Consider the following 26,006-nt stretch of genomic DNA (forward strand, 5'->3'; position numbering starts at 1 on the left):
AGCAAGCGTTTGTGAACAAATCTTTGCATTTATACGAGCCATGACATATCATATGCAATATTTTGGCCAGAAACAATCTGTTCCAGCAACCCCTTGTTCGTAGAAAATGTTTCGTGCATTTCACAACAGCTCAGGTCTAGGTTTACTTTTACTTGTAGCAGGGATTTGACTCATAATTGTTGAAAATAAGACAAAAGAAGGACTACAGTCAAAAATAAGGACATTTCTTAGAAATAAGGACAATACATTTTTCTGAGACATTGCCCTTAAAAATAAGGACAAATCTTAGAAATAAGGACGGTATGGCAACCCTGCTTATACGCAAGGTTCCAATCGACATGGACCCCAGAATAAATTATAACCGCAATATGGCTTAAAAAGTAACAAAACACACTATGGCTTTTTTGGCGAAACGAAATATAGGTTTTTAAACAAATCTTTGCATTTATACGAGCCATGATATACTACACGGCATATTTTTGTCATAACAATCTTGGTTTACTTTTACTTGTAGGAGGGTTTTGACATTATCCACAAATTGTCAAAACAAGACAAAATAGGGTCACAAGGTCTTACAAGTAAGGACAAAATTTTTTTTTTCCAAGACATTACCCTTCGAAATAAGGCCAAATCTGCGAAATGAGGACAGTATGGTAACCCTGCTTACACGTGATACTCTGTAGCAAACAGTATTTGTTTCCGCTTGTCTGTTTCAGCATTTTTTGTGTTATTTTGGCAACAATCAAGATCTTTTGATTAATTTTTTTACAGCCCGTCTGCTTCTTCCAGTTAAAATTAGTAATGTGCGTTCTGCATTTATACAAATAAGATGCTTCCTTGTTTTTTTGAGCGACAAAACCTACATTGACTGCGTTTTCATGTCCTATCAGACGTTACTTATTTGCACCAACAGCCAAAAAACTCAGTTAAAGCTGCAAACACTACCAAACAAGGCAGATCCTCAATTTGCTGAGAGGGATATACTTGGGAAATAGTTTTTTTTTTTTAAATGACTAAGCTTTGAACCAAGTTTTGTAGCAGTTTCAATGAATTTACCTTTCCCACTTCCCCATAAGCTCTACGCGCCAACATTTTTACAGATAGACTATATCGATCGTTTTAAATAGGTCTCAGTAGTTGTTGCCGGAATCTGTTTTCAGCTGATGTTTAAAGAACGTCATTATTTTACTTTGTAAAAGATGTAGCTTTTTAGGGAATTTCGGAACCATTTTTCTACCTGCGAATACAACAACAAACTAACGACATAAGCTTACTTTGGTCCGATGATTTTGTTATCCGAAACTGTTTCTTAAATCGACAGTACGCCCACAGGCCTAACGTTAACGACCGACTCGCGTTTGCTACAAGCTTCAAAACAAATTGATAATTGACTAATTTAGATTTCCCTTGTCGTGCAGTTTCGTGACGAACGCTACGTTTTAATTATATTTAACGCTCTATAAAGCACCACTAAAAACCTATATGTGCAAGGTGTTCTGATTAATACTATATTTTTCCGCTTTTCTCCGTTGAAAAATAACATATACCTGTTTTTATCTTCACATAAGTGTAAACATATTTCATCTTGTTTCACCTGTTGAACGTCCACAACCAAATGTAAATAAAATTGTCTTGCTTTACTTGTAGTTTGTGGATAAACACAACAGATCAAAGCAGCGATCGCTTTTAATTTTTACAATAAACTTTTCGCAAAATGTAAACTGTAAACTCTCCTAACACAAAGAACTACACCTTCAACTAGCCTAATCACGAACATCAGCAAAAGCACAGCAGTGTGCAGCGTAATTACACAAAGGGGACCGCAAGCGTATTTGCTTAATTTTTGGACAAAAATGTTAATTACTGAGCCTCTGCATACGGCACCACGGTAGATAAAAGAACAAAAATAATGACAATTGACGTAACTGGTCATGTTTCATCAATAAAACGTAACTAAGATTTAAACTCTTGTTACAATGTATCTAAAACGGGCGTCGCGCATCTGGTCGATAATTACCTTATTGAGTTAAAGATTTCACAGTGGGAAAAACTAGCTACGGCAATATTTTTGTATTGAAAACAAAACCAGAAGACATCAAAACAACAACCATGTGGTGAAAGTACAAGACCGAGAATGCGGATCAACCTTTTCAACGATACCCCGATTGTCGCTCCAGGCTCTTTGCAAGGTCGCGAATTCTGGTCAAGAAAGTACACTTGCTGCAAGCATAGGCCTTTTACGTTGTTGAAGTCCGCGATTACGTCACTTCGAGGTGCACCATTGGGGCAGCTCTTAACGACAGACCCTTTGAGGTATCAATTCGAAATTTTGTACGAACTATCAAGAAGTATTACTCTTTCCATCGAGCGCGGTCCCATAATTTTACCATAATCCGTTGTGACGTCACAATGCGACGAAAATCACCTTTGTTTAAACAATCGCTGGGTGGCGCACGTCCTTGGGAGGGCAAAGTGAGGGGGTGCAAGGTCGAGAGGAGGGATGGACCTTTCCAACGGTACCCCGATTGTCGCTCTGTGCGCTCTAATATTTGCGTAGTGCGATCGCGAATTCTGGTCAAGAAAGTACACTTGGTGCAAGCATAGGCCTTTTACGTTGTTAAAGTCTGGGATTACGTCACTTCGAGGTGCCCCCCTTGGGGCAGCTCTCAACGACAGACCCTTTGAGGTATCAATTCGAAATTTTGTACAAACTATCAAGAAGTATTACTCTTTCCATCGAACGCGGTCCCATAATCCGTTGTGACATCACAATAAGACGAAAACCTCCTTTGTTTAGACAATCGCTGGGTGGCGCACGTCCTTGGGAGGGCAAAGTGAGGGGGTGCAAGGTCGAGAGGAGGGGTGGGCCTTTCCATCGATTTCGGGATTGTCGCTTTGTAAAGAATTGCCTTTTCCATCGAACCTGATCCAATGTTTTGCAATATTCTTTTTGGGCGCAATTCACATCTCCACATATTATTGTTCATTTGATTTTCGGCTGTTGGTGACTTGTAATTGGGTCAGTATGATCACGCGCGGGTGAAACCATATGAACACGCATTTCCATGCACGGTTTCTTGCTTTGGATGCAATCATTCATCATCGCCATTTTGAATATTATTTCGGGAGTGTACCTAACTCCTGTTTTACGGCAGAGACGCGACTGTTGTGATTGCGTTGGTCGCGTCACAGGGTTAACTTAGTTTAAGATGTAAAAAAGTTGTGTTAATGACGAGCGATTGACGTCATTTTTTACATGACGTCATCAGAAGGTGTGATGACGTCATGTACAAAGTTTGGGCTCGCTACGATGAGTATTTCACAAAATGGCGTTTTTTAGAAGTCCTGTAAAATTTTATGATGACGTCATAGTGACGTCATTATGTGTGTGACGTATCCGGGTTATGACGTAGTTCATTATATATCAATATTGTTAGGTTACGTCATAGGGTTCGGAAGTTATTGCGTTTGGTCAAGAAAGTACACCAGACCCGTTTTGTTTTGTGTGTAGATTGTAATTATACAACGGTAAGGACTCCTTTTCAATTTGTGACTAAAGGCTGCTAGTGGTGTTTCTGAATCCTGACATCAATAATTTTTGGGTGGTAGTTCGACCGCTAACTACTTTCTTTTAAAACTATGACAAGGCATGGCAAAAATGCGACTGCCAGTGCTGTTTACTCTTATCACGAAAAGAAGAAGGATACTGAGCAATCGACGTACGGCACCCAAGCTGCAAGATTAGGAAAGGACTCAGTGAAGGTGCCATTTTTTATTTAATATTAAATTAGTAACAATAATTTGTTGTAAAATCGTGTTGTAAAATTGTTGTAAATGTATTTTCATAAAGCAAAAGCTCAATGGTTTTGTTTGTTGGTTCTCTGCTGACAGGATAAATAATTGTGTACACTGCCTAAATTCACTGCCTGATAATAAAAAAACATTAATATGCAAACAGGATTTTGATGCATGTTGTTTAACTTTGCAACCTTGTCGGAACCCTGTAGTAACTCCTCATGGCTATTTGTATGAAAAACAAGCAATTCTGGAATATATCATTCACCAAAAAAGGTATACTTTTGTCTGTATGCCTGCAATATATTTCGATCGCCTTTTATAATCTTTAAGATTCCTTGATTTTCTAATAGTCATCTTATTTAAGGGAAATCGCCAAACAGGCAAAACAATACGAAAAACAAAAACGAAGAGATGAAAAAGAATTGAAAGAGTTGGCTGAAGCAGAAACTAAGAGCAAAGTAAACCGATTTATAAAAACTGAAAAAGCTATTGTCAGCAAAACTGTTGATGCTTTCAAAGATGATAAAAAGCCTAAAGGTAGTAAGTGCTCTCTAGTAGTTTCTTAATTTCATTAAATGAGCTGTTTTGTTCAGATATACCCAGCTGCAGTAACATGGAAAATGGCAAGTCGAAAGATCTTCCAAGTTTTTGGATTCCATCTTTAACTCCTGCTGCTGATAAAAGCAAAGTCTCCAAACCAAATTCTAAAGTATATATGCAATGACAAACTGAAATGACAATGCAATGAAAAAACTTTACAAAAATTGTTTTTTGGCTGGTCACCTTTAAAGGTATTTTCTTCTCTTTTTTTGTTTTGCCTAGGTTTTCTGTCCAATGAGTAAAAAGCCAATAAAGATGAAAGACCTAATTCCTGTCAAATTTACCCCCATTGCAGATCGGGATAAAAAAACATCGGTGATTGCAAAACAGGTGACAAATGTGAAGTGCTGTAGTTTGTAAGCTCATACCCTCTAATTATTATGGGTCCACTTCAGGGAATTATTGTTTTTGTCCGTATTTTTTTTTCTTTTTTCTGTGGTTTGTGAGACGCGTTTGGTCAAGAAAGAATGCTTTAAATTTATTCAAATTTACAGAGATGTTAGTTAATAATCCAAATTTGATCCTCCTGAAGTTTAACCCCGATTGACCCAGCGGTTCACCCACAGGCCCCCAAAACGTATTTTTTTTAAAACGGTTGTACTGACTAAAGTACAGCGTCTTGGAGTTTCTTGCTTTGTTGTTTGGTGCAATGTAAGGTTTTTTAAAGAATTTTGTATATTTTTTTCGGATTCACCCATTTTCACCCTTTAAACCCCAAAATAATCGGTTTTAGTAACGCTGGCTTGTGAGACGCGTTTGGTCAAGAAAGAGTGCTTTAAATTTATTAAATTTACAGAGATGTTAGTTAATAATCCAAATTTGATTCTCCTGTAGTTTAACCCCGATTGACCCAGCGGTTCACCCACAGGCCCCCAAAACGTAATTTTTTTTAAAACGGCTGTACTGACTAAAGTACAGCGTCTTGGAGTTTCTTGCTTTGTTGTTTGGTGCAATGTAAGGTTTTTTAAAGAATTTTGTATCTTTTTTTTCGGATTCACCCATTTTTCACCCTTTAAACCCCGAAATAATCGGTTTTAGTTTTAGGGCAGAAATATAAGCCCTATAGTGCAGAAATATTTTTAAAAAATAACAATTGTTTAAGCAGGGTATTCGTTTATTATTTAAAATTTTGCCAGTTACCTTTACAACCCATAATATGTGTACGCTATCAGTCAGATATAAGTCCCAAGGGAGGAATTCACTGGTTTAGAGAGTGCTCAGCTTGACGTCCGGACAGACCTTTTACGAGACAGTCGTTTGGGTGATTAAAAATCAGCTGTTTTTTTTGTGCAGCAATGCTGTGTCGTTTTATTGAGTTATCACCCGCATTTTCAGTTTTGGCGAAGTTTTTACACCTAAGACGTAATTTAAACTCGATAAACGTACTTTGGTTTCGTTTATGTCAGGTAAAACGTCGTTGATCAACATAAATATGAAAAAATAAACTTAACTTTTTCAAACGCCGCGATAAATGGTCTTTAAATTCTCGTTGTCAGCTTGGCCGTCGCATAACCACGGGTCACTAAAGGTCAACTTTTAGGCATTACAACACAGTTAAGAATTTTTCGTCATAACGTATCTTCTTTATTTTTGACAAATCAATTTAATAATCAGTACTTAAGTGATGTATAAATTAGGCTGAACGGTATTGATAAACACTAAGAACTGCATGCTGTTAAAAACAGTGTCAAAAGCTCATTAAACGGTCGTTTTTGCGAAACAAAGTTAAGTGAAAAACAAGTTGTTATGTATACCTTTGTAGCAAACGACTTTTTTTTATATAGTGTCTAATATAACAGTTAAGACTTTCTAGGAAAATATGTGTTTGAAAACTGAACTTGAACGACAATATCAAGGTCAAAGCAAGAGATTAAATTGAAAGTATTTTCCCCATTCTTTTTTCACCGATTTTTTGTAATTATATGACAATAATGATGCAAAAAGAATACGGACAAAAACTTTTAAAGTTAAGTTAATGCTTTGTGAAAAATTTGACCTTAAGAATCTAAAAATAACCGCAACATAGGTTAACCGTAAATCTGCATAAACACGCGTGTGGGGACCCATTCGTTTTTGCTTGCAAAAACAATCATACATGTAGATACAATTGTGTATAGAATGTATAAAATTGAAGTATATCAGAAAGCCACTTTTCTAGTTAAAATCTTACTTTTTGTGTTTCCAATGAATTAGTACCCTAAAGCATGTTCTGTGTAGTTGCTATTTTTGTTTATTACCAGTATGTCAAGGCATACCTCCACAATTAACTTATGTCATTACTTGAGCAGTCACGGTGGATGTGTGCTGTCACTCACGACACATTGGGCAACTTTGTTCCCTGTGCAGTCCTTAAACCAACCGGTGATGTTGTCACAATTGAGTGCATTAACAAAGTGATCCGCAAAAACAACATGCTGCACCCAGTAACTGGTCAAAAACTGAATGAAAGCGACATTATTGAATTGGTAAGAGGTGGAACAGGCTTCGCGAGTACAAATCAAGAGCTTGACGCCAAGAGTTACAGACCAGTACTGATGGCATGATTGCTTGACTTTACAAAGTTGGTGTATCAAGCCAATTGCATTGTATTATAACTCGACATAAAGAATGTGGTGATGAAATTCGTTAGGAACGCTGCACGCTGTTGGCCGTGTAACTTGCTGTTGGTCCTTTGTATGGCATTTGTGTGCTTCTGGGCAAGAGAAATTTTTTCCATGTCAGAATTGCTGTCTCGTGGGTTCCTTTGAATGGCAAGATGCAAGTTTTAAAACTTGTTTATGTACAAAAAGGATGGACCCATGACTACATGTTTTCTCTTACTCTGCGTTTCACGACCCAAAAGCATCGTTGATAACGGCCATGTACGTTTGCCTTTTTACGCTATTTGATGTAGCTGTTTGTTTTCTGTTTAAATTTCTTTGCATGTACAAAAGTTGTGTATTGGTAAATCACTTTTATAAGTAACGTTTTTAAGTAACCAACTCTCACGATAAGGCGGTCTCTTTTTTCTATCGTTCTATATAAGGGTTTGTTGTAAAATGGAGTAGTTTTTTGTACGTTTTGGAGAAAAAACATTTTTTTCCTGCAATAAACTAATACGTCTACTGGTCTATCGTGAACCTAAAACTGCAACCAAAAATTATTGTGTCAAAACTATATTTTATTTTCCAGTGCAAAGCAAGCGATTTAAAGTTAGCATATGTACACAGATATCACGAAACATGTACAAAACAAGTAGATAATTGATTTAAGCCGTTTTCAATTTTTTTCATGCAGTTACAGAAAAACAGTGTTTTTTCTTTCCGTTGAAGTATCTTTTACTTTTGCAACTTGTAAGTGATCACAATTTCCGGATAAACCTGGTGAAAAGAATTAGTTTAAAAAAAATGTTTTTTCAAAAAAACGAAGCTATTGCTTAACTTTGGTATTAGAATGGATTGTAACATACTTGCTTTGGTTTGTACACAACATATTCCCGGTAGCGAAGACCACCTGGGCTTGTTTCACCAGTGACTGAGTGATGGCCTGGGGGTGATGTATCATACCTCATTGCGGTCGTATGTTTTTTCGACTTGCCTGCAAATAAAATTACTGATTTAGAAACGTGCAATTACATTGTACTTTTAATTGCATGTAGATCCTTGTCAAGAAAATCTAGTTAATCGCACAATCCATCTAATAACATATGTTGTAAACAAATTGAGTGAGCTTCAGGGAAACACAAGTGACCGGAATGAGATTAGAAACAACAAGTTTAGGAACACCAGGCGCCTCTCTAACCATTCGGCCATTTTGTTATCGTTATTGACGCATCATCAAATAACATATTATGGAACCTCAATCAAAAAAAAAATCGATGCATCATCTTTCCAAAGTGGGGTATAACTCATACTTTATTCGTCACGTGGTTAAATAGAACAGTTTTTATTGCCCCTGCCTATATTGAAAAAACATCAAATGATATGACTCAATAATATTAAATGAAATCCTCAGTCTAACCTTTACAAACTGGGTGTAGGAAACTGTGAATTCCTAAGCGCACCACTTCAGTCATACACGGGTAACAGGGAATGCAAACGACTTTCATGTAAAAGTTGTATAGCGGAGGATAAGATATCAAACAACACTGTGTTTTATTCTCTTGAAAAACGTTTTTTGTTTTATGTCTGTGAACCACACAAAAAGCCTTTGATTAAATTACACCAATAACAACGGTGCACGAAGTTAATGCAGTAACGGTTATAAAATGTGCATGTGAGAAAAAAGAGTGAAGAGCCAGACATGCCAAATAAACCTTACCAAGAATAACACGACACAGCAATAGCTGCCTCTCGCACTTATAGCAAGAAGTGTCTCCATGCTTTCTGCACCCAGCTTGTCCATTGACATACTGATTGGCTTTGGACGATACGTCGGTAAAGTAGAAGCCACCACCATACATGCCCTCGTGATTGGTCTCACTTTTGTCAAAGCCTTCATTGTAACAATAATAAAAGAGATATATAGTAGCTCCGTAATAAAACGTTTTAGTGAAGGATACGGGTATTGTAGCTCGTAGTGGTACTTTTTTTTGAAATCAAAACTATGTTTTTCCGCTACTTTTTAGTAAAAGGGGGAATAAAGTCATGCAATCTTACCCGATTTATTAAGTCGTGTGTCCGAATATGACAGGGGTTCTTAACCAGGGGTACGTGTACCCCTTGGGGATACGAAGCACCAAAGCAGGGGGTACGACATGCAGGGTGAAATTATAAGCTATTTAGGCATATTTGTTAAGAATGCATACCAATTTACTTTGTTATATATCTAGAACGGCTTGGTTTTGTACTCCGTGCATACCGTTTTAATGCATGTATTCAACACGCAAGTTATAAATGCACTGAGTTTAATTCATATTATTACAAGTTTATTTACTTCCGTCAGCCATCTTAGACAGGGGGTACGAGAAAATTTTATGAAAGCTCAAAGAGTACGAGCGCTAAAAAGGTTAAGAAACACTGGAATATGACATATGTTTTGTATCTATTTTTACCAACGTTTTGAAACAACATCAGTTCTGGTAAAGCAAACATGAGTTGGCTTCTTTTCTGTTAAACCGTTCTTAAAATTGTAATTTTAAACTATAACTAAACGAATTTGCAATTTTTCTTAAAAGAACCTTAATGGACCCTAAGGCAGAAAACGATTTCGAATGCTTTTAAGTTAAAAGTTTAAGCTATAGGCTTATTTCACTGTTGGTCATACCTCTTCGTTTAATATCCGCTACCTTTGAAGTTCCATGAAAAAGCAGACGTTCATTGGAAAGTCCCCTGCCCAATACCTCGCGGTAGCTGTTGTGGCGATCAATCATCGACTGACTCACAATACGTTCTATCTTTGATACAATGAAACAAATGGTTACAACTAGTGATGCCCGAAACGGTTAAAGTAAGTTCGGACCTAAATCGTAAATTCGGCTTAAACGAAAAAGTTTGGCCAATTCAACTGTACGATCACTTAAGTGTTGCTGCCAGACAAACAGTGGTGTATTTACTACAACAAGATGGTTGTATTCATGGGCGCCGGCACGTAGGGGCAAGAGAGGGTACTTGGCACCACTGGAATTTCAATATCCGCAAAATTACATCTTTTTGTCGAAAAACGTGATGACTGAAAAAGGATAATGCTGTAAGAAGGGAAGTTGTAGAAGGGAACAATCGGTTGAAGAGTGGATAAAGTGTCAATATAAGAGGTCAAAATTTTGTTACTTTCAATATGTTGTAAGCTGAAAAATTCCCCCCAACTGCTCCTCGGTGCCTCCGGATTGAAGACTGCATTGCTTGCTTGATCGACTTGAAAGCCGGGTCCGATTTTGACAAAACAACTTCGTCAATATTGCTAGTTGTTAAAAAAAACTTGGTCAAAAATCAAGCAGAAATATAGGCTTACGTAGTCTCTTGGTGACTTAGACTGGCTGTACAATTTTGGTAAATGAGTGCCAAAGTATTATTAAAGTTGAGTCGCATCGTAGAATGACATAGCAACTTACTTGGCACCAGGAACCCATTGCATTTTGGAAGTATCAAGGGGACCAAGTTCAGCCATTGCTTGTTTTAACCGTTCTCGTGTTTTCCGGTCATTAGCCATATCTAAAAGCAAATTTGACTGCTGACAATGAATAACTGAAAAAACGAAGAATACAATTGACTGAAAACTGAACAGAGCTACTGCCTAAAAACATTGCTGTTGTACTGAACTACAAAACGGAACTGTTTCTTTGTACCGTTGGAAAGTCAATTATCGACAAAGTGTAAGTCTGGATTTGTTGATGGGGAATTCCCAGGTACATTTGAACAAGGTTGTGTTATGCAAGGTTTTTTTGAGTTTTTTGAGGATGCAATTAGAACACATCCGTGAAAAAAATATGATATGACCAATACACTTCAATTAACCAAAAAGTTTTAAATATTTATAATCGCTTTGAACAAATGACCTAGCAAAAATGGGATAATTAAACAGACGGATGAGAGGAATTAAACACGTGCTGAAAAAAGCTTATTGTTTATTGTCGTATTTGTTTTGTTTGTTATGGCATAGATTTGTGCGTAATTATGACCAGTAGTAGTAGTTGCTCAGCCCTAAACACACAAAAAGCTTCAAACGTTTTGCTTTTGTGCATTTATGTCCCATTGAAACATTTCCTTTATCACTGAACTGAACAAACTCAACATATATTTGTTAATGGGAGTGTTGCTTGTTGACGCTGCTCACATGTTTATTGTTTACACAGCAATGCAGCTGAAAGTAAATATATTACACGAAATAATCAAATATTCGTTTGCTGGTGTTATCATGATCTTAATTAAGTTGTTTAACTAACCTGTGACGATATTTGCCATGTCAAAGGAAGACACAAAACTTTGCAAACTGTCCAAGTTCGATTTGGGATCTTACAAACCGAAATTACATCCTCACATTTTTGAAGATGAAGCAAAACACAGGCTAAAAGATGTCTTTAAAGCCGCAGAGGAAGCTAATTCCAGCTTTAAATTTGGTACTTTTTCTACGTTTATACGAAGTTTGGATTATGTGTTTATTCATATTTTATAATTGTGTTTAGAAAACACAGTACAAGCTTCAAACTTTCCATTTCCACATTGTGTTATCAACAACATTTTGTGGAATGTCCAAGGTTAGTCCAATAAACATATTTTTTTATTTGTACAAATAATAAGTTCAAAATGTTTGTGAAACATTGTTGTGGAAAATATGTAATACAGTAATATACCCCAAAGTTACATAAGGTTACATCTCTATGTAATTGGAAGAGAATAGTCCTGCTGATGAATATGTGGCAAGCCTCAGACAGCAATTGCTTTCGATGGACTTCAATGAAAAGTCAAATGATCTATACAAGTTTCAACAAACAGATGAATTAATGAAACGTACCAAAGGTAGTATTGATGATGAACGTGTTACAAAACCTTTTTAGTGTATTAAAAAACATAAACCTTATCATAATAGAAGATTCCCAATGGAATCATTCTAGTCCATTGCTGCAACACTTTTGCAGCCTATTTCGCAAAACTCTACTTCCATGGTTGCGGGAAATTACAGGAATTTCTTTAAATGATGACATTGATATGTTTTGTGCCCAGTATGCCTCGACAGGTAATCAGTCGCAACATATTCCATTAGCTCAATACAAGATTTATTGATGTTGACAATCTCTAATGCTGATTTGTCAGATTGCTTGTTGTGTCATGATGATGAGCTCGAACATCGAAGAATTGCATATGTTTTTTATTTAACTCCTGATTGGTCACCTGAGGATGGCGGAACTCTTGATCTCTTTTCGTCCATATCATCTAAAAGTGGCTCCGTTAGTCAGTGCATTCATCAATTATGTTTTGTGTTGTAATTTTTCTACATTTTGCACAAGATATTAGTTATAGGGTTTACTTCAAAAGTTTCTTTTCTATACTCTTCAAGCATTTATTTGTGAATCTTCCGTGTATATGCTTGCTCTTGGAAATGTCTTTACTGGTAGGGTTTAAAAGGTGTTTCTTTATTACAGCTTGGCATGACCCTGAAAAGATTGTCAAATCCATTGTTCCTGTAAAGAATTCTCTTGTTTTGTTTGAGGTATCTTCTAAATCTTTCCATAGGGTATGTGAAACTTTGCAAAAAAACAATAACATGAACCCTTCTGTTATTTTAAAATGTATTTGTTACTCTCAGGTTGCTGAAGTTTTATCATCCAACAAAGTTCGTGTTTCACTGTCAGGCTGGTTTCATGGCCCACATTTGCCAAGACCCAGTCAACCACCTGACCCAAGACCACCAATATGTCGCTTTATTCCATCCACTTCTGTATACAAATGTTGCTTTTGTACAAAGTGTAGTTTTTCCTTAAAAACATGCTTTCCAACAATCGTTTAGGAAATATTCTATAATGTTTGTTTGTTTTTTAATACCAGTGAATTCAAAGTTATTTTGTTACTTTGCAGGACGATTCTTGTTTGTCAGCATGGATAAGTCCAACATACTTAGGCCTTGGTACACAAGGGGCAATTCAGCAACAATTCACTGATGACTCTGAAATACAGCTCAACAACTTTCTCATAGTACGTAGTTCAATATTATGACCAAATATGCATGCTTTTTGAGGTAAATATAAAGAGTAAAACCAAGTTACATTGCCTACAGGAGGAAAAGTATGAATCACTTTTACAAAGCTTAAAGTTATTGGAACAAAATCCTGAATGCTGGAAGTTGTGCGGACCTCCCAGCCAAAAAGTATATCATCAGTTAAAACTGCCACCAGTGACAAATGTGCAACTTCCTGTGAATGGTAGCAATGAAGACAACACTAATACTCCACCTGTCACTGAATCAATGCACTTGGTACAACAATTTATTGATGTGTTGCTGTCTGAGGAAATGTTTCTTTACCTTTCAAACTTAACAAGTAAGTAAAGAATTGGGACTTAGAAAGGAAATCAATTTTCTGGGAATAAAATGTCTTAACTTCAAGAATTGAATTGCATTACTTTTATTTTATTCTTTCCAGTTAAATTTAAGTCTGCGTAAAAATCTGTTTCAAAATTTGAGACGAAAGAACTGTTACAAAATTAAGAGTTTTAAGGTGTTTTATGTTCCTGATTAAAAAAAAAAAATGTTGATGCAACCAGCGCAGATGGCAGTGTAGAAATATTTAGTGCGAAGCCAAAACTATGAAGTCTTCTGTTTGGTCGAAAATTTAAAAAAAAATATATATATATATATATATATAACGAAAAACGAAATATTAACCCTCGGTGTATTGTGACGCCACAAACATTCTAGTTACACTGTAGATTTACTTTTTTTATGCCAAGCTTTCTATTTACGTTTAATTATTCCCAAGCGCACAAAGAATTTCATGCAATGTCTGACGCTGACAAATATGCCCACACTTCAAAAAAACAAGACTACACCGTACAACCTATTTGTTGCAAACCAAAACAAAGGAACATGCATTCTTTTGTGATGTTAGCGATTTTTTGTCTGATGCTCGGCTTGGTTCATGCGACTGCTCGTCGAGCGCCTAGCAACAAATATTACGATGCTGGATACCGAGTACTCGGGTTCTGGTTCGATTCCACCCAGCCCATACTTATGTACAGTAATTAACATGGTCAGTGTTTTTAAGTTGCAACAAATAAGCAAGTTTGATTTCAAGGTTTATCGTTTCACCCAATGGCTTCAAATTCTGATTCAAGTGACGGCGAGAGTGATACTGAAACCAGTGGCATTCCAGAAAAGAGACGAAAAACAGAAACAGAGGCTCAACCGGGACTTAACTCTGGATGCAGGTGAAGTTACTTTACACTTGTAATGCACTGATTATTAGTTTCTTGCACCAAGTTGATGTACGAAAGAATCAATTTGTCTCATTGCATACCCATGTATTTTGTGTTGTTAAGATACCAAGTGCGTAGTTGGAAGCATGGAAGCCACACTTTGTTGAGGGATACAGATGCAGAGCGTGGAGAATATGCTCTTGATTTAAACCTTTACGTTTGTGAATCAGGTAAAACTTGGATGTACACTTGTTGCTTGTGGCATTATGATGCGCTCCATTCATAATGGAAAACTACTTTGTAATGGGTAGCAATATATGTGTTTGTCACTTTCTATGGAAACCCAGACGGTGCTTCACGATTAACAGGTTTACAAGTGTCGCGGCGTGGCGCCTAGATTGATATTAATCTTTGGTTTTCGCATAAACGGGCTTGCTTCGGCCGTGGTTGCCCGATAAATGGTGCAATTGTGGGTTCCCTTTCCTATCGGGCCTGTAATCAGAAGAGATAGTTTCATGCATACGTACTTGTCCTGCTGAACTCCTACCATGTTTAGTGGAACAGCGCTATTGTAGTATACTTCTACACTAAAGTGAGCCAATTCGTTTTCAGTTTCAGCTTAAGGCTTTACACGTAAATGGAATTATAAATATCACATTGGACAAGTAATGCCCTCATACTATGTTTACCATGTGTTTACGTGATTAGATTGGGATGAGGAATGGGGAGGATATACGTCATATATCGCTGATGACGAGGCAGAGGAGGTTGGTGTTTACTGATTTGTTTCAACTGTAAATTAAATTTTGTTCGCTTTACAGTTGTTGACAATTGTCCCTGCGAAAAATTGCTTGGCAATCACCTACCGCGACAGGGACGCCTTGCGATTTGTCAAACACGTCAATCACAGAGCGACAACAAACTTCTTTGACTTTGCGCTTTCTTATTATCAATAAACTTTTTCCATCAACTAAACTGTCACCATATCTTGGTAGTTTTCTTTGAGGTACATGTGTAGCCCTAAAACATCTCATTTAGAAAGCGATATGGCCTGCTGCATCTTCCGTTTAGACTCCTAATTTTAGCCTCCACGGAGAAAAAAAGTTGTAGGAGCAACGATAAAGATCAATTACGCAATGCCAGTACCAGTAAAACGATTGGAACCAGTAAAACGACGACAAATAACAAAATCTTTAAGCGGAGTCTTGAACGTTTAAGTGACTGTTGCAAGAGGGATGTTACTTCTTCGATCCGTCTTGGGTGTTGACGAGCCTCCGTTCTCTATAACACAAACACAACATTCTTAAACTGCATGTTTGAGCAGCCTGTAAACTTTTCGTTTACCTAAATTGATGTTCGAGAACAGTCGGCGTCGCTTGACAAAAATCTTATTTAGATGATAACAAACTTGCGTTCTAAAGTTTCGATCATATAAACTGTATGTCACGACGTCACCCAACCTTGAAAACACAAAATTTCTCGTTAAATGTCATATTCCACGTGAAATGATAATTGTATAGCTTTTTTGGTATCTGTCTTGACTGCACAAGAGCATTGTATACCTTCCTGCTATTTACCTAATAAATCCCGGGGTGTTAAATAATTAGATAGAAGCAAGTTTACAGTAACCGTAAATACAATAATAATTACCCGCTGGCTGTCGAGACGTAGAAAATTACAAAGCTGACATCGGATAACCTTGCACAAGGAACTTCACCAAAATATTCCAAAAACAGCAACACCACAATCGGCACTATACAAAAATGATAGAAGACATCACAAAAGGTGCAAGACTAAATTGACAAGATGTGATTTACAGTCAAACTGGTCGTATACATAGACATATTGAACCCTTTAAAGGCATCAAACTCTCACTCGTTTTTCGTATAGTCAGGGATGCCATCGACATGGACGCCAAAATAAGGGCAACCGAAAAACAATTAATTTTTTTTCATTCGAAACGACAAATTTATACGAGCCATGACATTTTAAATGTTAAAATTTTGCCAGAAACAATTCCAGCAACTCCTTTGTAAGTTTAGAAGTGTTTCGTGATCATACACGACATCATCTTAGTTATTTGACTGTCATTTCACTAAGTTTGTTCTTTGTAATAAAAATAAAACAAACCAAGGACTCGGGTCTAAAAGAAGGACATTTCTTGGGCAAATCTTAGAAAATAAGACGCATGGCAACCCTGTGTATAGTTGATATAGCGTATACTTACCGATAGAAATTGTGTATCCTAGCACCATCGCTTTGGTCAACGCAACAAGTGACCGCTCTGCTTTTTTGTCCCGGGTCGTTGGCTGGGAATTATTTTGTAGATGCTTTGATCGGCGCATTTGGCTCTTTGCGATGTAAGTTGTGGCGATTGTAAGAGAACACTGTGCGCACAAGTTACATAATTGCATGCTGGGGTTTGTACAAATGTAGTGCGTAACACACCGCGCTTACCATGATCACGTATGGTAACAGCACAAAAATCGAAAGAGGGACCAACTCGAAAATACCCACTCCGTTGGCTTTAGGATTGATGAAGTATTGAAAGATCTCCGGATTGTATCCGAACTTCAAATCACCCGAGCTCCATGCTGTAATTAATTCATATTAAAATACCTGTCAGGTTTTGAATCGATTTCAAACTGACCGTTTGGTCAGGCTGATACGCCGAACGATAAACACTCAAATTAACTTTATCGGGAACCCTCTTTAATTGGCTGCAACGCCCTTATGACTTTTCTTACCTGGAATCGATGACCCTACGAAGGAGAATGTCCACAAGGCAACGAGATGCCACACAACATGAGTAATTTTCAGATTTCTGTATTTAAAGGGAAATTGAACAGCTATAAAACGCTGTCCGCTCATGTACAGCAAGTGGAATAGGGAAGAAGTGTAAATGAAGAACACGAACAATCCACCACATATGGCCAAAGTCGTGCCCTGTGATTTGGCCGCATGTAAAATGATTTCTGAAGCAGTTTGCCGAAGGGATCGTATTGTGTGTGGAACACCAACAATGACTAAGTCGAGTCCTGTGAATAAATATTTTATTATCTAGGCCTACGGTTATCTGCGCACTGAGATAATTTGATCCGACAAAAGGCTTTGACGGATGCACGTGACTGCCACCCTCGAAACTAGAATACAGAATCACATGTACAGACATAGTAGGAATAGCTGAAAATATAATAATTACAGATTTTTGTGGCATCAAAGAGGTTGTACAGGCACGGGTTTTAGCCAATTACTCCCAACAAACTTGAGCGCCGTATGGCGGCTAAAGTAGCTTATACGACCAATCTCTAGTAATCAGCTGCACTGATGAGATATTTTAGATAGAAACAGTGTGCACTATTATCTGCAGCAGATTTATCTGCTCTATTCGGTGAATTAACTACCGCGATAAACGAACGACTTGTATGTCCGAAAACAGTTACCTTTTATGATGTCAGCTATGGCCAAAGATACTCTTATGTAGTCCAACTTCGTCCTGTCCTTTTTGCTGCTGCTTAATATGACAAAAAATACGAGGCAATTTCCCACTATTGTCAGCAACCCCAAAATAAAAAATGACAAGATAATGACGACTCCGATTCCAACACTGCAATGGTTACATTCAAGGCTTTGATGTGGAAAAGTCAATTCAAGCTACAAACTCCTAACCTACAAGATGAACAGTCCTTGAGAGGAATGTTTCTGCAGTTTGTGACGGCATCCAGTGAGCAGAAGGGTGGGAACTGACAAACGCTTAAGTTGGTGCTCACATTTGCACTAAAGTTCATTGTCGGTTCAACTTCTAGCTAGATTAACACAGAACAGAAGAAGTTAACTTGGTGGCAGAAAGCGTTTTGTACTATTAACTTTTATTTGTTTTATTTTTGTTGGATATTAAAGGTTGTAAATTCAACAATCAAAACAATTCCGGACTCTATTATGGGGAATAAGAATAGGCTATAACTTAATACGATCAAAACAAATTACCTTTTTCTACGATTTTTTCCAGATTGCGACAGTGTTTCTTCTATGTATTTCTTTATTATACAATTACCTTATTAATTAATATGTATGACAATACGTCAAACACAAAATTCACTTCACGTATTTTCGTCACTTTTTAAAATAGCATTAAGATTATTTGCTAAAATACATAGGAATTGTTTTTTTTTTAATTTCACTTCGGTTAATGTGTCACCAGTCCAACTGACACCGTTGTCTCCTAAACACGTTTGTGCATAACGACTATAGCTACTAACGGCAATGATTCAGCACGAACCGTTGAGATAGTTTTTGAAATATGTAATCGTGGTGTTTTGCCTTATAAGTCAACTATGCCATTTTGGGCAAATGATGCGGTTGTTGTTATACTTATAACAAACGTTTACGCGCTATACCAGCTAATAATTGGATCGGCACAGTAATTACATTTGCGAAGGTAAACAAGTACAAAACTACAGCAAAAGGGTTTGCCAGCATGCCAAGATTTTTTCAAGACGCTTTTTCACAAAACAAGTACTATCGCACAACTATAAGGCATTTTGCTGAAATCTTGGGATTCCACACAATTAAACGTGGGACCGGAAGTTTACTGGAAACCGTCTCTAACGTACGAAAAATGATTATGATAGTGTTGATAAAAAATTATAAGTAGCTCATGACAAAGCCTTGAGTCTTAAAAATCGGGTAAGATGCCCGAATAAATAGCTTCTACTACATCAGCAAGTTTTCATTCCATTTTTTATGTACTGACTATCCTTGTTCGTTGTTCACGTTCCTAATTAGCTTCACTAGGTATCAGATCTAAGTAGTATAGTTCGTTGCTGCGACAATACTATAACTGCCTTCACAATACTAAAACAGACACTCGCCTAACGTATGCACTGTTATCCAAACCAACTTTGATCATGGGTACTTTACTATCTCGCTGTGTAGTTTCTACTCGTGCACACGTTAAAAATGGGACATGCTAAATCACAATTTCCGTTTTTACGTACTGGTAAAAGTTGCCTTCATGTGAACTATTCCGGGAAACAAAATTTGACTCAACCCCTTTACTACAGTCTCAGTTGACTGATGCTTGTCACACTCAACACCCCATCGAGGCGAAAGACCTTTGATGCGTCACAATTGGCTTAACTTCATCTACGCGCAGGACTGGAACTAAACATAAGCCATCGCAGAAAAAGGCGATCGCCCACGGCCGTTGTCATTGCCCGTCAAATTACTGTAATTTTTTCATCACGCTGGACCGTAACGGCTGCCATCCGTGTAAAGGTGCGACCGCAGCTAGGAACAATTGGTAAATCATATAGGCTATGTACTATAAAGTTTACTCTCCATATACTTTCTAATACTGTGAAAAGTTTGTTTCTCTTTATTTGACCTTGTGAAAGTGGTGCCTGCAATTTCAATCAAATGTTTAGAATCCCTTTGGTTGGAGAAACGCTTATTTGCTAACTTAAGTTTCTTGGTTAGATTAAGATTACATTACAACCTACATCCTTTAAGGCAAGCACACTAATCACTCAAGCTATGTTTTATTCCTTCGTTTATACACTCTATCCACCTGGTCGATACATTTTTTCATTGAAGAACAGATCTGTCAATACTGCACAATTGTGCGTAATACGCAACAAACCACATCAGGACCCATATTCTAATTATGAAGACGGTTAACAGATAGACAACAGATAAACTTCATAAAGTTCTTTACCGATATGAAAACAATATCCATCAAATGCAAACAAACAACAAACAACGGGAAACGTTTTTTGTCGATTTCCCAGCATTTTTCGTTCCAAACTATATGTTGGAAAATCTTTTCGATCGAACTTGTGACCTCCACATTTTATATGCAGTAACACATAGAACACTGGACAGGATGAAGGCCCCCAAACCAACATATACCGATGACTTGTTCAATAGCTTTTGTTGTTTGTCGGTTGGTCTTTTAAATGAGACTCCTTAAAAGGATCAAAGCATTTTATAAGTGGTGCAAACGAAAATAACCATCGATGCCTACCATTGTTTATTTTATTGTTTTCTTGAATTGTATCGTCCCATATCCATTTACTAACGTCCGTCAGGCGAACACAGCTCTTCCCATCGTTATCAACCAACATTCCAGGAGGGCAATTACATAAAGCTCGGTCTCCCAAGATTCGGCATTCATGTGCACAGTTTTTCTGCGTCATAAGATTTTTCTTTTAACTTGTAAGTCAAACATCAGGTGTCTAATAATACATAACAATAGATAGGGTAAATATGGTGAATATGCTGAACCAGGCCAGAAATTTAGGCCCTGCTGCATTACTGGAATCTTGTTATCAAAGGTCTGGCCTAATTATCATCCGCTACCACACATCCGGTTCATTCATTCATTGTGCCCGGTTAATACCCATACAACACTTCATAGTGAGAACGCCGGTTTGCAGCCAATTGTATCTTTACTTGGTTAATGTTTTTCGATCAAAACTGGTGATGCCCGAGTCTGACACACCCTTCGAATTCTTCACAACATCAAAGTTTTTGTCACATTATAGCCCCAGTGTTAAATAGTTTCACACAAACCGTCATTAACCATTGTGCTTTGCATCGAAGTTGTGAAATAGATGTGCGAGCAAAACATTTTACGCAGTACCTTAAATCAGTGGTGTGCAACCTTTGTTACTGTGGGGCCAAATACACATACCAAAATTAGGTCGCGGGCCGCACCTGTGTATAACACAAGGTGATTTTACTTTCCTGCTCACCAAATATGCTTAACTACAAGTAAAATTCGCATTTGATTGTAGTCACATACTGCCAGGTCGCTGAAAAATAGCATCGGACGCATTAATCTGCTCAAAAATATATAACAGTTGGACCCGTTTGTAAGTACATTTGAAATCCAAGCGTCTCTGCGGGCCGCACAACTTTTAACCAAAGGCCGCATTTGACCCGCGGGCCGCAGGTTGCACACCACTGCCTTAAATAACCAACTAAGGAAACTTAATTTTCCAAACCTGTTCGCAAAGATCTAATGTTTCCTCAGGTGTCGTGTCTTTCGGAATCGCCTTAGCATAATTGCTAATGATTCTGATAGGTCCAATGCTAACTTGCGATTTTTTGTTTTGGCTTAAATCTCGACGTTTTTTTCCGCCGCAACCCTGGTGAATGTTCAAAGTTGACCACATTTAACGATTGCAATGTTAAAGATTGCAAAAGTGCTTAGATTCTTACCAAACAGCCTGATGCAGCATCGCAAAAGTGCACAGTACAGTGGATATAGATATCTGAGCTCATGTGACTGCCAATCACAAACGAGCTAAACGAAAATTCCACAGAATTTGGGCCCGTGCTTGGGAGAAACGAGGCATCTACCGTTACACACCTAAGGAAATAATCACATCGCTTCATATTCATACCAAAACGGAATGAAAAAATGTTTCAACTCTATGTAATGTAAGTTTAACGTTGGTTTGTAAAATAACAAGGGAACAGAGATGTTTCTTAAAAAAGGTATGGAACTACATCATTCATATTGTGGTTCAAATGTACCAAAATCCTATTTGTACAATTAATCTTAGTATCTAATCCAAGTTCTATGTTGAGCATACTTACCCGTCAATAAGAGTGTAAAAAGCTGCGTCGCTTTTATTAAAGGCACTTGAGTTTGAAGCCCAACAGGAAACAAACTGTTATTAAATAGTAAAATGTTAGTCATTTTTTTCTTTGCCAAAAGCATCCATAAGACGTCTTTTTACCTGCAGTGTGAGGTCATCGTCTTCAACAACGGCTTGTACGTAAATATTGTCGGGAACCATAACTTCAGCGGTTCCTAGGTGTGAAGCTAGCGGCATTGTAAGACTCTCATCTCTGTAAGCTGACATCGAAGCAGTCAATTGGCCGCTGTTCATTCTTTCCACATAGGATAAGCTAAGAAACATGGGAAATGTCGGATTAATATCAATAAAAACAGTACAAATGATAAAAACGTAGCTGATTGTTTTGATAAAAGCGAATACAAAAGTCAAAATCGATGTTTGAAAATGTTTCTTACTAAGCAAAACTCTTTTTTCCCACCTTTTTAGTGACACTAGACTATTAACCTTTTTAGTGACAGACTATAAATTTTTTTAAATGAATGTGTGAAACAGTACAAATCAGTATGCAGGTAAAATAATATTTTCTGTATCGTGAGACGGTCGCGGTTGGAAAAACCTTTTCGATATGATAGGATGTTTTACTGAATACACACCTTCTGTTTACAGTAAAGTTTGTCTGCAATTCACTGAAATCTACTGCCAAGTAATCACACAAAAGATACATCGTGACTGGAGTGTCCCTTCTTATCACGTCAGTGGGTAAAGGTGGCCCATGCCGCCCTAAGTGTCCATGAATTTGGTAGTAGTAGTCAAGATAGGTGCCATTCTGCATTAACGTATGTTTAACATCAACGTATATACTCATAAATCTGCTAAGGAATAGTACGGGCAAAGCAGGTGACTTAAATAGTTTACTAAACGTCTTAATAACAAATCATGTATCTTTACGTCTATTTGCGCTATTATATTTCTTAGCAAACATACAGTTATGCGCTTAGTGATCCAAATTAAACATTATTTTGTGAGCAAATGATGGTGTTTGAGTTGCATACAAAGTTTCTACCCGTTTTTACATTTCATGTTGGTTGTTAAACCATGTATACTATGGTTAAACCTCTATTGCATTGGTAATACCATTATTCAATACGATTAGTTTTACGAGGGTTCATACGCCAAAGTAAGTGGAATTGGCTCCGCAGGTTCCGCTCCCCAGAGCAGCGGTAAGGACGTTTCCGTTCGTTGCGAAACATTCCTCTCCACTGCGAGACGGGTCGTCCAGTCGAATTCCTCGAAGGTCGACATATCGTTTGGCGCATTCGTTTATCCTGCAGATTGGTTTATGCTTGTAAATATGTTAATATTATCTAAAAATTGATTACTTTTCTTACACTATTCGAACGAATCCGCTCCCGCATTGTATGTTTCCGCCAAAAAATTTATGCCATCTAAATGAACCGAAATCAAATGGTACGTGGTTGGTCACATTTGGCACTTCCATAAATGTTTGACATTCTGTAACATATGAATTTTCAAACATGGCTTATACAAACAACACAACACTACAATTTGCATAGCCAACACAAATCATACAAATACTTACTTTCGACCGGTTTCTCGCAAATAAATCTATGCCTGTGAAATGGAAAACATTCATGGTTTGAATATTCCCCAATTCTACACCCGTCCTCGTTTTCGCCTGAAAGAAAGGATTTATTGTGCTGTCAGGTTCAGGCGCCCTAGACCAGGGGTCGGCAACCTGTTTTGCACTGCGGACCGTTTTTGAAACTAAAATTTGATCGCGGACTGGTTTTTAACAAACTACAAATATTTAGTAATAAAAACGCTTAAATTAGTTAATCATCCCCGGGATACATGGGCAAAATGTTTTATAGCATTTAACCTCGCGGGGCGGTACCGGGCCGCGGACCGGCGGTTGCCGACCACTGTCCTAGACCATTCGGCCAAATTCCAAACGGTAAAAATATGGTGCCCCAAAGTGGTCGCACAAGATAAAAGAAATAAAACTCTTTGAAGACTTACAATCAAATACGTCCATCGAAGTGCAATGATGGCCAAGATGAGGCGTAGAACGTCCGAATGGCAAAAACGTAACATTGTTTCCGTCAAAGTCCACCCATTTCGTGAAAGCACAACTTGATATTACGTTTTCAGCTTCAAGTAGAACGTCATTATTGTCTTGCGGTCCAGCACCGTAGTTGTAGCAGTCATCGGGAACCGCTGAGCAGTTACTATACGCCCTGTGGTCAAGCAGATTCGTAAATTTGCGTTTTTGGTTGTTATCTTTTTTACACTTTGGCAGTTGTTTCCTTTTGTTCACTTTCCTTTTATCCACCATAACGTTGCGCTAAACTCAGGTATCTGGGCGACATGTTTATGATTGGAGGCAAACCAAGTTCCCTAATCATCATACTTTGTTCTAAATTATAAGTTTACAAAATCAAAGATATTTTTGAATTTACACAATAGTTAGTCGAAATGCTAACATTGTTAACTTGTTGTCAGCCAACTAACAATCATGTAATTATTTTCAAGACTTTGCATTACAAACAAACCTGCTGTCGTTCATAGAAACCAGAAGAGTCTCACGGACGCAGTCACTGAAAACTCCTATCCAGAAAAATGGGCTTTTATAATAATGGTTGGCAGTGAGCCGCTTGAATAGATCAAAAGTCTCCTGGTCTGGAATGGACGCAATTTTTCCACCCCATCTATTGCAGTGGTTGGCGGCACTGAACAATGAGCTGTACCGTTTTGTCGAAACCAGGTAAACAGTTCCGTTTACCAAGTGTTCTGCAATAAAAAATCTGATTAAAAATGCGGTTTGGGGCCTTTTGTTGAGACAGCAGTGAGAGTGGCTACGTTTGTTAGTGTTGTGTTAAATTAAAAGATAACATTAAACAAGAATTAAGGTTAATTAGCATAGTATTCAATATATATTTAGTCTCAATACCATTGCTTTAAAGCAATAAAAAAACACTAATAGTTTTCAAAGTATTGTAAAAATAAGTGTTAAATATTATGTGGTCAGTGTTCGTTTACAGCTTATCCAACACAATTGCATTCACCTCCGCCACCTACATCTCCAGAAACTAAACCTGCACAAAAATAAATACTCAATTAGATGTTTTTACAGAAACTTTGGCAGCAAATCACTTACTTGGCACAGGAGTCGATCTTGTTACGACTTCAGCCAAAAACGGCCACAAAAGTACCAGACTGAAAAAAATATTCATTGCGTACCTGTAAACCAACTTCTAAGTAAATAAAATATTTATTTGTCGACCTAAATTATTTTGAGATCTATTTTGCTTGCAATAAAGTTAATTTATTGATTTTTGCAATAAACACCAAGCATAAATAAGAAGTTTATGTTATATATTGAACTTCAAATGAAACTAACTTTAAATTTCAGTAGATTTAAAGACACAACGCTTGGTTTAAACAATCTTAATTTGTACTTTCCTTCTAGTATTGCGCCTTTCTCTTGTTTGTTTGAGCTTTTCTGTTAACGCCCGCAGTGGCTGACATGTACTCAATAATGTTTTTACCCAAACGCTAACTGGTGAACATTAATGCAGATGATATCAGCATCAACAGGAAATCCCGACACTGCTTCTTTGTATCGGGAAATAAGGACGCTAAGGTACGCACACGCGACCATCGTTACACATACAATAACACGACAAATTCTACTATGCCATGCAATACTATATCCTATTTCATCGCTTTGGTTAAGTACTCCTGTTGTTATTGAAGTTGTTCGTTAATACATGATAGCTTACTTCTTGCATTAATTTATTTGGACATGTTTTCTTAAACAAAACAGATTTGAAGAATTTTGTCGCGGGTGACGTTTCAAACAGTCCCTCGTACTTTGGGCAAGAGACGATCTGCTCCTTAACGTAACCTCTATGTATTTCACCGCAAATCGATACATGCTGATAAAACAGAATTTGAGGGGATCTGCTTTTTGCATTACTTTTAGACTTGGCTTGTACTGATTAACATTGCATTCTTACAAAGACATGCAAGTAGCCTAAATATTTAGGTTTTGTGAGCAGCCAACCCACAACTGTTTCAACAAATCAGGGTTGCACAACCTTTTGTCACCACCATATACAGGCTCTATATATACATATATTGTTGTACATGTGCACGGCCATATAAGTTTGTC

The 26,006-nt window shown here is 37.4% G+C and overlaps 5 protein-coding genes across 7 annotated transcripts; 2 read left to right on the forward strand and 3 right to left on the reverse strand.

Moving 5' to 3' along the window:
* Positions 1-3,493: 3,493 nt before the first annotated feature.
* Positions 3,494-7,505, forward strand: LOC145224091 (nitric oxide synthase-interacting protein-like). Its single transcript, XM_080090522.1, has 6 exons — positions 3,494-3,762; positions 3,959-4,071; positions 4,163-4,335; positions 4,392-4,507; positions 4,621-4,728; positions 6,687-7,505. Exons 1-6 carry the CDS (start codon positions 3,640-3,642, stop codon positions 6,939-6,941), a joined length of 888 nt encoding a protein of 295 aa, XP_079946648.1. The 5' UTR covers positions 3,494-3,639; the 3' UTR covers positions 6,942-7,505.
* Positions 7,506-7,650: 145 nt separating this feature from the next.
* LOC145224092 (poly [ADP-ribose] polymerase tankyrase-2-like) lies at positions 7,651-10,516 on the reverse strand. Its single transcript, XM_080090523.1, has 5 exons — positions 10,427-10,516; positions 10,146-10,275; positions 9,643-9,772; positions 8,698-8,871; positions 7,651-7,974 (listed from the first exon to the last, which is right to left on the reverse strand). Exons 1-5 carry the CDS (start codon positions 10,480-10,482, stop codon positions 7,826-7,828), a joined length of 639 nt encoding a protein of 212 aa, XP_079946649.1. The 5' UTR covers positions 10,483-10,516; the 3' UTR covers positions 7,651-7,825.
* Positions 10,517-11,212: 696 nt separating this feature from the next.
* Positions 11,213-15,197, forward strand: LOC145224320 (prolyl 3-hydroxylase OGFOD1-like). Of its 2 annotated transcripts, none has more exons than XM_080090787.1 (13): positions 11,213-11,431; positions 11,498-11,569; positions 11,706-11,831; positions 11,902-12,048; positions 12,126-12,263; positions 12,455-12,546; positions 12,619-12,750; positions 12,888-13,004; positions 13,087-13,348; positions 14,102-14,234; positions 14,346-14,452; positions 14,931-14,989; positions 15,044-15,197. In XM_080090787.1, the coding sequence occupies exons 1-13, from the start codon at positions 11,275-11,277 to the stop codon at positions 15,176-15,178; spliced, it is 1,677 nt and encodes a 558-aa protein (XP_079946913.1). In that variant the 5' UTR covers positions 11,213-11,274; the 3' UTR covers positions 15,179-15,197. The 2 variants fall into 2 exon arrangements, with proteins under 2 accessions (XP_079946913.1, XP_079946914.1); XM_080090788.1 differs by having other exon boundaries at positions 11,905-12,048.
* Positions 15,198-15,326: 129 nt separating this feature from the next.
* Positions 15,327-19,364, reverse strand: LOC145224321 (uncharacterized). The gene is made up of 9 exons (XM_080090790.1): positions 18,210-19,364; positions 17,892-18,028; positions 17,666-17,829; positions 16,970-17,260; positions 16,680-16,816; positions 16,450-16,609; positions 15,873-15,975; positions 15,567-15,682; positions 15,327-15,503 (listed from the first exon to the last, which is right to left on the reverse strand). The coding sequence occupies exons 2-9, from the start codon at positions 18,008-18,010 to the stop codon at positions 15,436-15,438; spliced, it is 1,158 nt and encodes a 385-aa protein (XP_079946916.1). The 5' UTR covers positions 18,011-18,028; positions 18,210-19,364; the 3' UTR covers positions 15,327-15,435.
* A 503-nt stretch (positions 19,365-19,867) lies between these two features.
* Positions 19,868-25,376, reverse strand: LOC145224356 (uncharacterized). Of its 2 annotated transcripts, XM_080090832.1 has the most exons (14): positions 24,990-25,376; positions 24,898-24,927; positions 24,385-24,622; positions 23,852-24,069; positions 23,412-23,507; positions 23,200-23,323; positions 22,983-23,136; positions 22,465-22,637; positions 21,971-22,142; positions 21,828-21,901; positions 21,447-21,597; positions 21,230-21,373; positions 20,248-20,410; positions 19,868-20,188 (listed from the first exon to the last, which is right to left on the reverse strand). In XM_080090832.1, exons 1-14 carry the CDS (start codon positions 25,063-25,065, stop codon positions 20,028-20,030), a joined length of 1,974 nt encoding a protein of 657 aa, XP_079946958.1. In that variant the 5' UTR covers positions 25,066-25,376; the 3' UTR covers positions 19,868-20,027. The 2 variants fall into 2 exon arrangements, with proteins under 2 accessions (XP_079946958.1, XP_079946959.1); XM_080090833.1 differs by lacking the exon at positions 24,898-24,927.
* Between the last annotated feature and the right edge of the window lie 630 nt (positions 25,377-26,006).

The sequence above is a fragment of the Phallusia mammillata genome, chromosome 4 (assembly GCF_965637545.1).
Source record: "Phallusia mammillata chromosome 4, kaPhaMamm4.hap1.1, whole genome shotgun sequence".
Lineage (NCBI taxonomy): Eukaryota > Metazoa > Chordata > Ascidiacea > Phlebobranchia > Ascidiidae > Phallusia > Phallusia mammillata.